The sequence below is a fragment of the Procambarus clarkii genome, chromosome 35 (genome assembly GCF_040958095.1).
Source record: "Procambarus clarkii isolate CNS0578487 chromosome 35, FALCON_Pclarkii_2.0, whole genome shotgun sequence".
Classification (NCBI taxonomy): domain Eukaryota; kingdom Metazoa; phylum Arthropoda; class Malacostraca; order Decapoda; family Cambaridae; genus Procambarus; species Procambarus clarkii.
Window position 1 is genome coordinate 37,189,117 of NC_091184.1, and position 11,051 is coordinate 37,200,167.

General features: G+C 50.4%; 2 protein-coding genes across 8 annotated transcripts in view; both read left to right on the top strand.

Moving 5' to 3' along the window:
* LOC123768418 (growth/differentiation factor 8) overlaps positions 1–7,198 on the top strand; it is a 63,152-nt gene extending 55,954 nt beyond the window's left edge. For 4 of the 7 annotated variants that reach the window (XM_045758914.2, XM_045758917.2, XM_045758916.2 and 1 more), the window contains one exon: positions 208–7,198. In XM_045758914.2, the coding sequence (XP_045614870.1) occupies positions 208–606 (399 nt within the window). In that variant the 3' untranslated portion in view covers positions 607–7,198. The remainder of the gene's footprint in view (positions 1–207) is intronic. The other 3 variants (XM_045758915.2, XM_045758918.2, XM_045758920.2) reach the window with 1 other exon arrangement.
* Positions 7,199–8,937: 1,739 nt separating this feature from the next.
* LOC123768541 (adhesive plaque matrix protein) lies at positions 8,938–10,155 on the top strand. The gene has a single exon (XM_069336028.1). The coding sequence runs from the start codon at positions 8,938–8,940 to the stop codon at positions 10,153–10,155; it is 1,218 nt and encodes a 405-aa protein (XP_069192129.1).
* The last annotated feature ends 896 nt before the right edge of the window (positions 10,156–11,051 follow it).

Here is an 11,051-nt window from a genome sequence, read left to right on the forward strand (position 1 = left end):
CTGTGGAGGCCAGGCGGCCCCTACAGCCGGCCAACCACAACCCAAGCGATATATGTAGTCAATTAGTACACTGTATACCACAGGGATTTACACACACACGTAACAGAGCCACGTGTCAACGTTCATACTAATATTCTCTAGTATACACATGTAACAAGCTGGGTAAGTGAACTCTGAGAGTAGAACTAACTTTTGCCTTGCCCCCAGCAGGCGCCGTTGCTGGAGATCCACACTGAGGAGACCATCAGGAACCGCTCCAAGCGGAACAGCGGCAGCAACTCCTTATGTAGCAACAGCAACAACAAGGAGTCCCGCTGCTGCAGGTACCCGCTGGTCGTCAACTTCGTCGACTTGGGTTGGGACTTCATCGTGGCACCAAAGGTATACGAAGCCAACTTTTGTAACGGTAAATGTCCCTTCCTGCACGCTCACAAGTACGCCCACACCACCCTCATCCAGAAGCTGAACAGCACCAACGCCCAGCACGGCCCCTGCTGCGGGGCCAGAAAACTATCGCCGATGAAGATGCTGTACTACGACCATGATCATCAAATTAAATTCGACACAATCCAAGATATGGTGGTCGACCGGTGCGGGTGTTCGTAAGCCCCGCCCCGACTCCACTACTAACCGTTCTTTCCAATAAAAGATCTGTGATGGAGAGTAGATATAATTTAGACTCGTATTCCAGTATCCAGTCCAAGCACATATTTTTGACTGCTCTCGTTAGAATTAATTATAAACTGCAGTTGGTAACAGGTACAACTAAGTGATAATTCAAAATGCAATATGTCGCCGTTACATACGTTAAACAAGTCACTTAACTGCCACTGTCCAGCCAGTCAACAGTCTGATGGAGGCCTTATGAGGGCTGGCTGTAGCGGTCTCCTCTCTTCCTGTTGTGTGAAGCGGTCTCCTCCCTTCATCTAGTGTATGGTGACAAGGCCTCTTCACTGCCAGAGACGTGAAGCGGTCTCCTCACCACCTCTGTTGAGGAGAAGTTGCCTTCTCATTTAGCGTGATAACCGGCCAACACTCTCTTGAGCATCTTCTATTAGATATAAACTCGGATAAATGTATATATACATATATAAATATATGTATGTTTGTATGCAGCCGTGTCCAAACGGCAATCAATAGGCGGTATTGGAGTGACTGCGAGCCTGACTGATTGTAATATATTTGTGTTACGCCAGGTGTGTTACGCCAGGTGTGTGATAAGTGCTGTCTTTGTTACAACAGATGCTCTAATGTTGTGTGCACAAAGAAATCACATTACCGTGATGTATCAACGAGCAAATCAGTAGGAGCCGTGAGGAGGATTCGAATCTATGTTCTGGTGACTCCCAAGCACACGCCTTAGACCACTACACCAGAACATGGTCAAAGCAATGCAGCTTGTGATTTAACTGAATCCTCTAGGCTTCCTGAGATGTACACTGGCTCCAGTGTCGTGGTGTAGTGGTCTAAGGCGTTTGCTTGGAACTACCCAGAGCATAGGTTCGAATCCTTCTCACGGCTCTTACTGATTTGCTCTAATATTGTGTGCTTGAGCAAGCCTCTATAACTGGTATATTTAGGGCAAAATTGTGCAGTTTGAGGTACTTACCTGCGCGGAGACGTCCAGTGTTTGTATGGCGAATGAAATACACTGGTTTGAGTTTCTTCTAGATAACGTCTAAGATGATAGAGCCCATTGCAGGAGTTTCCAAACATCTTATAAATCATCCTATTAAGGCTAAGACCATGAAAACAAGGTACTGGCGAAGGTTCGCCCGGCGGGACTTTCAGTGGTGGCCTGTAGCAGAGTGACTTTGAGAGTCGTGTCTGCTCATTGTCAGAGGTACTCAGTCCCACCTACTGAGGCCAAGTCCAATGGCATGCCACACCTGTTGATCGCCAGACATATTGAACGCCAGTCCTGTTAAACGTCAAACTTTTTGATTATCAGACTCTCTGAACACCAGTCCTGCTGAACGATAGATCTATTAAGCATCAGACCTGACAAATGCCAGGTATGTTGAACGCGAGTTTTGCTAAACGCTAGTGCTACTCACCACCAGACCTGTTTAACGCCATGCTCCATAAACACCAGGTCGGATGAACGCCAGGATTATAAACGGCACGCCGGATGAACGCCAGGGCAGACGAAATCAGGCCAGATGAACGCCAGGCCTCCATTTTTATGGAACATCGAATGCATCTTCGCCAGAGTGTACTTGGCTCCAGTACTCTTCGTGGCGACTGCCTCTCCTTCTCCGTCTGCTCACTCAACACATTTTCTCACGAGTGTCAAGAATTCGAAAATAATTTGCCTAGTCAAATTTTCCTCTTAGATCTTATGCCTCATCCTTGCGTAGATTCCTCTGTTCCCCAGCTTTGGTAGCTGTGTAGTTGAGTACATATGAATATTTGTAGTAGCATGGAAGTAAATGTGTGTGGGCCTACATGGATACCATAGGCATTTTGACCACATGCCTATTCTCAGAATCTCCGCCATGATACGTTAAAGTGACATACTTGATAACCCATTTGATCAAGCCACCTAGTAGGCTTAATACTCCATTGAGCCTATGACGTTGAGAAACTCTGTGGACATTTAACAAGGTTCTCTAATCGACACATCCAGTTCCAGAACAAGAGACTCAACTTTCACAAGATTCAAGAAATATATGAAAACTGTATGACACAGGACCACAGCTTTTGGACATGACCAGTGTCACGTTATGCAGCTTCCTGGTGTTTCACGGCTCTCTCTCCCTTCTTGTCGTTGTTTAAGATTCAGCTACTCGCAACTAAATGTCTCAAGTAGCACGGGCTATGGTGAGCCCATAGTGGACTTACTGGCACAGGAGGGGAGCTGTAATTGCTCTCTCTCTCTCTCTCCTTTCCAATGTACTTATATATACGTCAACACATGTCTACTCCAGCTGGACCCCCTACCCAACCACTTGGGCTGGACGGGAGAGCGACGGTCTCCCTTCATGCAGATCGGCGTTCAATCCCCGACCGTCCAAGTGGTTGGGCACCATTCCTTTCACCCCATCCCATCCCATCCCAAATCCTTATCCTGATCCGCTTCCAAGTGCTATATAGTCGCAATAGTTTGGCGCTTTCCCTTGATAACTCCCTCTCTCCAGCTGGACCTCACACCCGAATTTTAGCTTGGCGAGTAAGCGAAGTCTAAAAAATCATCCACTGAACTAACGAGAATAGAGCAGGATCTAGATGTTCACTTGATCTAGATCATTTTACCTGAACTGCAGCAGGACTGACAACCCCAAACCCCAGCTGGGATTCCTCACAGCCTGGCTGGGACGTCCCACAGCCTTTCTGGGACGTTCCACAGCCCGGCTGGGTCGTTCCACAGCCCGGCTGGGTCGTCCCACAGCCTGGCTGGGCCGTCCCACAGCCTGGCTGGGACGTCCCACAGCCTGGCTGGGACGTCCCACAGCCTGGCTGGGACGTCCCACAGCCTGGCTGGGACGTTCAACAGCCCGGCTGGGACGTCCCACAGCCTGGCTGGGACGTCCCACAGCCTGGCTGGGACGCTCCACAGCCCGGCTGGGACGTTCCACAGCCTGACTGGGACGTCCCACAGCTTGGCTGGAACCCTCGACAGTATGGGCTGGAACCCACCACAGTATGGCTTTCCATATAAAAGCTAGAAATAAAAGGAAACCCAACCGTCACATCAGAAAGCTTCGCCTGCACTTGCTTCAGTTAGCGAGCGTCAAGCTTGGTGTTGTTGATGTTGTGTATGTGAGAGTGAGAGCGGTCTATGCTAGGAAGCATCCATGGTCCGTGTTCCTGGTTGCTGCTATTGATACAAATATTATTATTATTCAGACAACGAGTCATAATAACGTGACTGAAGACATGAGGGCCAAACCACACACCAGGAGATGAAGAGACGACGACGTTTCTGTCCGTCGTGGACCGTTATCAGGTCGATTGTGATACTGTCACAATGCAGCTTGATAATGGTCCACGACGGTCCGAAACGTTGTGGTTTCTAAATCTTCCGTTGTGTGGTTTGGTCATCAACCATTATTATTACTCCCAATGTGACTCATTACAAGTAATAGTTCTTCTATTATTGTTATGGTTTCTACTATTGATCATCTGTGAAACACTTCTGCAACTATGACTATTATTGCAATGAATGTATCTATTACTGCTATTATTGGTATTTCCTCAACTATTGCTTATTCTCCTGCTATCACCCTGTGACTAGGCCTATTAATAGGACTAATACTGTCGCCTGGCGTAGATCATTCCTTCCACCTTAAAGAACAACCACATGACTGTGATCAGATTGAATTCTTACAGCGGTTATCGAACCATATAGCGGTTATCGAACCATATAGCGGTTATCAAATCATCCAGTGATTATCGACGTTTTACAAGCACTTTATATCTATAAAATAAAGTGCAAAGTACAAATATTACAATTCGTAGTTAAGACATTTGTTTAGTCTAAGATTATAAGATAAGATAAAACACTTTATGCTAGAAATTCTCTCTCTCTTTTCTCTTTTTTTTTGGTTTCTGCGTGGGACGCCTTTGGTATTAGGTGTTGAGAGTCGCGCTCTCTGGCTATATACCGTAGAGAGAACACGGTAAAATATATATATATATATATATATATATATATGATGAAGGAGATATGTTTAAGGGTTTCACTGCAAAACTGAACGAAAACATGCAAACTTAGCTACATAGTTGTGATTAGGGCATCTTCTTTAGCCATATTTGACTGTTGCTGTCCAATTTTAGTCATAAGCTGCACTAGAGAGCAGTCGAGGAGGGGTATTACAGAGTCCACTGAGGCAGGGAAGTTTTCTGACTCTTGGCTACGTCTTGGGCGCCGGCCACCGTCAAAGTCGTATTCTGTATGCTGCCATGCTACATTCCTAAGAAACCTGACTGTCCCCCCCCCCCAATAAGGACATGCATCTCCGAACCCTTGACTGAGACCTAGCTGGTAATGATGGAGAGAGGAGATCGTTCACACGCGAGAGACGCCGTCGTCGGAGGAGGAGGTGGGTGCACCCGTGTCTCCTTGTTGATGGTTGTGGTGATTTACGTCTGAATGGCTGGTAACGAGGTGATTATAATACATGGTAGGCCTACCTGATAACCCACGGGGCAAGGGCAGCCCGCTCACCGGTTCGCCCACCATAGGTGGTGAGTGGAAGGTACTTCTCTCCCACCGCTATCAGTGGGCATAGTCGTGTCATGGGAGACGCCCTCCCGAGCACCACCAGCGGAACAAGCCATTCTCCAGAGGAAACCACTCTGCCTCTCAGTAGGTGGCGCCACAAATGACCATTAAATCTTTCAAATTTTGCGGTGGAGGACCAGTTTATTGGGCAGCGTCACTCAGCCTGTGAGTGAACATACAGCCATAGGGAGAGTACTGGGCAGCGTCACTCAGCCTGTGAGTGAACATACAGCCATAGGGAGAGTACTGGGCAGCGTCACTCAGCCTGTGAGTGAACATACAGCCATAGGGAGAGTACTGGGCAGCGTCACTCAGCCTGTGAGTGAACATACAGCCATAGGGAGAGTACTGGGCAGCGTCACTCAGCCTGTGAGTGAACATACAGCCATAGGGAGAGTACTGGGCAGCGTCACTCAGCCTGTGAGTGAACATACAGCCATAGGGAGAGTACTGGGCAGCGTCACTCAGCCTGTGAGTGAACATACAGCCATAGGGAGAGTACTGGGCAGCGTCACTCAGCCTGTGAGTGAACATACAGCCATAGGGAGAGTACTGGGCAGCGTCACTCAGCCTGTGAGTGAACATACAGCCATAGGGAGAGTACTGGGCAGCGTCACTCAGCCTGTGAGTGAACATACAGCCATAGGGAGAGTACTGGGCAGCGTCACTCAGCCTGTGAGTGAACATACAGCCATAGGGAGAGTACTGGGCAGCGTCACTCAGCCTGTGAGTGAACATACAGCCATAGGGAGAGTACTGGGCAGCGTCACTCAGCCTGTGAGTGAACATACAGCCATAGGGAGAGTACTGGGCAGCGTCACTCAGCCTGTGAGTGAACATACAGCCATAGGGAGAGTACTGGGCAGCGTCACTCAGCCTGTGAGTGAACATACAGCCATAGGGAGAGTACTGGGCAGCGTCACTCAGCCTGTGAGTGAACATACAGCCATAGGGAGAGTACTGGGCAGCGTCACTCAGCCTGTGAGTGAACATACAGCCATAGGGAGAGTACTGGGCAGCGTCACTCAGCCTGTGAGTGAACATATAATCATAGAGCGTGTACAGCTCCCTTTCCCCACAATAGGAAGAAAACCGGTAGGGTTGTTCATCCCTTGAGTGAACATATCACTATAGCAGCATACTTTCAGCAGCACCCCTTAACAGGATATTAGGCTGTTAGATTCTTCATCGTGGAAGAGGCCTGATCATGGACCGGGCCGCTGGGACGTTGAGCCCCGAAATCAACGCAATGTAACCCTGTCACCTGTACCCGGACGGAACTGGAACTCACCTGTCTCTTGTGAACTGACTGTCAAACAAGGAGATTAACATTTACCAACGTCCGAAATCCATCATGCTATGGATGCAAGGTGAGGGAGGACACTTTTAATAACAGTGTCCTTAGTTGACAAACATTTTCCTTGCTCAAACAATGTAGCATTTGTTTTATAAATAATGTTTCTAACAGAAATTTATATAAAGAGTTGAAGTTGTTTTATGTAATATTTCGGGAGGTTTTAAACTCATTTGCATTCAGTATTTAACCTATGGTATTCTCTTTAGAATTTGAACTTTTCTGTCAAGAAATTATGAACTAGTTTTTGTGTGTGTATATATATATATATATATATATATATATATATATATATATATATATATATATATATATATATATATTTGTGTCCAGTTATGCAACGTGCATTCAGTTCAGATTTGTAAACGCTCACTGTGATTGTTAATTTAATTATGTTATACAGCAATCGGATTGTATTTTGGGTTATGACATTTCAATCGGCGTGGTAAGTTTTGCAACACGTATCCAAGGTGTCTGATCAGCTTTGCAAGATCAATACAGTTTGCAACACTGTCTCTTGAGTTCTGATTTCGATAAGTTCTCCGTTTTCTGTATTTTGCGAAAAGTAGACACTTTACTTTGCCCAACCCAATAAACAACATAATTTTGATTATAAATTGCAATTTATATCCAATTTATATGACGTGGATCACTAATTCCTCTGAGCTTCAGTAGTAGCTCCGTCCCACTGACACTCAGAAGGCGTGCCCAGCCGTCCCACAGACACTCAGAAGGCGTGCCCAGCCATCCCACAGACACTCAGAAGGCGTGCCCAGCCGTCCCACAGACACTCAGAAGGCGTGCCCAGCCATCCCACAGACACTCAGAAGGCGTGCCCAGCCGTCCCACAGACACTCAGAAGGCGTGCCCAGCCGTCCCACAGACACTCAGAAGGCGTGCCCAGCCGTCCCACAGACACTCAGAAGGCGTGCCCAGCCGTCCCACAGACACTCAGAAGGCGTGCCCAGCCGTCCCACAGACACACAGAAGGCGTGCCCAGCCGTCCCACAGACACTCAGAAGGCGTGCCCAGCCGTCCCACAGACACACAGAAGGCGTGCCCAGCCGTCCCACAGACACACAGAAGGCGTGCCCAGCCGTCCCACAGACACTCAGAAGGCGTGCCCAGCCGTCCCACAGACACACAGAAGGCGTGCCCAGCCGTCCCACAGACAATCAGAAGGCGTGCCCAGCCGTCCCACAGACACACAGAAGGCGTGCCCAGCCGTCCCACAGACACACAGAAGGCGTGCCCAGCCGTCCCACAGACACACAGAAGGCGTGCCCAGCCGTCCCACAGATAGAAGGCGTGCCCAGCCGTCCCACAGACAGAAGGCGTGCCCAGCCGTCCCACAGACACTCAGAAGGCGTGCCCAGCCATCCCACAGACACTCAGAAGGCGTGCCCAGCCGTCCCACAGACACTCAGAAGGCGTGCCCAGCCATCCCACAGACACTCAGAAGGCGTGCCCAGCCGTCCCACAGACAGAAGGCGTGCCCAGCCGTCCCACAGACAGAAGGCGTGCCCAGCCGTCCTACAGACAGAAGGCGTGCCCAGCCGTCCCACAGACAGAAGGCGTGCCCAGCCGTCCCACAGACAGAAGGCGTGCCCAGCCGTCCCACAGACAGAAGGCGTGCCCAGCCGTCCAACAGACAGAAGGCGTGCCCAGCCGTCCAACAGACAGAAGGCGTGCCCAGCTGTCCCACAGATAGAAGGCGTGCCCAGCCATCCCACAGACAGAAGGCGTGCCCAGCCATCCCACAGACACTCAGAAGGCGTGTCCAGCCGTCCCACAGACAGAAGGCGTGCCCAGCCGTCCCACAGACAGAAGGCGTGCCCAGCTGTCCCACAGACACTCAGAAGGCGTGCCCAGCCGTCCCACAGACACTCAGAAGGCGTGCCCAGCCGTCCCACAGAGAGAAGGCGTGCCCAGCCGTCCCACAGACACTCAGAAGGCGTGCCCAGCCATCCCACAGACACTCAGAAGGCGTGCCCAGCCATCCCACAGACACTCAGAAGGCGTGCCCAGCCATCCCACAGACACTCAGAAGGCGTGCCCAGCCGTCCCGCAGACACACAGAAGGCGTGCCCAGCCATCCCACAGTCAGAAGGCGTGCCCAGCCGTCCCACAGTCAGAAGGCGTGCCCAGCCGTCCCACAGACACTCAGAAGGCGTGCCCAGCCGTCCCACAGACAGAAGGCGTGCCCAGCCGTCCCACAGACACTCAGAAGGCGTGCCCAGCCGTCCCACAGTCAGAAGGCGTGCCCAGCCATCCCACAGACACTCAGAAGGCGTGCCCAGCCATCCCACAGACACTCAGAAGGCGTGCCCAGCCGTCCCAAAGACACTCAGAAGGCATGCCCAGCCGTCCCACAGACAGAAGGCGTGCCCAGCCATCCCACAGACACTCAGAAGGCGTGCCCAGCCATCCCACAGACACTCAGAAGGCGTGCCCAGCCGTCCCACAGACAGAAGGCGTGCCCAGCCATCCCACAGACACTCAGAAGGCGTGCCCAGCCATCCCACAGACACTCAGAAGGCGTGCCCAGCCGTCCCAAAGACACTCAGAAGGCGTGCCCAGCCGTCCCACAGACAGAAGGCATGCCCAGCCATCCCACAGACACTCAGAAGGCGTGCCCAGCCGTCCCACAGACACTCAGAAGGCGTGCCCAGCCATCCCACAGACACTCAGAAGGCGTGCCCAGCCGTCCCACAGACACTCAGAAGGCGTGCCCAGCCATCCCACAGACACTCAGAAGGCGTGCCCAGCCGTTCCACAGACACACATAAGGCGTGCCCAGCCATCCCACAGACACTCAGAAGGCGTGCCCAGCCATCCCACAGACACTCAGAAGGCGTGCCCAGCCGTTCCACAGACACACAGAAGGCGTGCCCAGCCATCCCACAGACACTCAGAAGGCGTGCCCAGCCATCCCACAGACACTCAGAAGGCGTGCGCAGCCGTTCCACAGACACACAGAAGGCGTGCCCAGCCATCCCACAGACACTCAGAAGGCATGCCCAGCCGTCCCACAGACAGAAGGCATGCCCAGCCATCCCATAGACACTCAGAAGGCGTGCCCAGCCGTCCCACAGACACACAGAAGGCGTGCCCAGCCATCCCACAGACACTCAGAAGGCGTGCCCAGCCGTCCCAGACACTCAGAAGGCGTGCCCAGCCATCCCACAGACACTCAGAAGGCGTGCCCAGCCGTCCCACAGACACTCAGAAGGCGTGCCCAGCCATCCCACAGACACTCAGAAGGCGTGCCCAGCCGTTCCACAGACAGAAGGCGTGCCCAGCCGTCCCACAGACACTCAGAAGGCGTGCCCAGCCGTCCCACAGACACTCAGAAGACGTGCCCACCTGTCCCACAGACACTCAGAAGACGTGCCCACTTGTCCCACAGACAGAAGGCGTGCCCACCTGTCCCACAGACAGAAGGCGTGCCCACCTGTCCCACAGACAGAAGGCGTGCCCACCTGTCCCACAGACAGAAGGCGTGCCCACCTGTCCCACAGACAGAAGGCGTGCCCAGCCGTCCCAGACAGAAATGTGTCATAATTCTCTGTAAATCGAAAGGGGGCAGAGCTGGTTGAACAAAACTTTAAAAAATACTCCAACAAATACTAATACAAATAATTATTATAATTATGGTAATAATGATATTAATAATAATTGTAAAATAATAATAATAAAATAACAATAAAAAATAATAAATGGGAAAAAATATTAATAATAAATATTTGTGCGTGTTTGCATATACGCCTCTTGATCTCACTTGAGTTTGTGTGGATGTGAAGTTTCGCGCCGTCCCCCCTCCTCTCTTTTCCCCCCTTTCTTGTTAGGCTTTATTAATACTTTGGTCCGGTGAAGGGGAATGATGTGTGTGTGTGTGTGTGTGTGTGTGTGTGTGTGTGTGTGTGTGTGTGTGTGTGTGTGTGTCAAAGCCAGGTCTTACGACCTGATTCATCAACGGACAACCTAAAGGTTGGAATCAGTCTCATTGTGTGAATATGTCAACCTTACGAACTACTTAAAATTATAATCATTTTTTTCTACAATTATATATATACCCTGTGATAGTGAGTGTCTACGATACCTTTGTCTACTATTCAAGGAATTGTAATATACATATATTCATATATAGGTCTATTGTCTAGTCCAACATACAATTACTTCAGAATAAAACATGTAATCCGGTCAACTGTCTTTTATTTACTCCTAAATGGTTAATATCTGAGAATCCTACACTCACCTGAGACACATACACCCATGATGAACATACACCTCTGAGACACATACACCCCTGAGAAACATACACCCGTGATGAACATACACGTCTGAGACACATACACCCCTGAGAAACATACACCCGTGATGAACATACACCTCTGAGACACATAGACCCCTGAGACACATACACCCATGATGAACATACACCTCTGAGACACATACACCCCTGAGAAA

Excerpts from the sequence above, each read along its gene's own strand:
- LOC123768541 (XM_069336028.1), top strand. The coding sequence starts at position 8,938 with ATGCCCAGCCGTCCCACAGACAGAAGGCGTGCCCAGCCATCCCACAGA.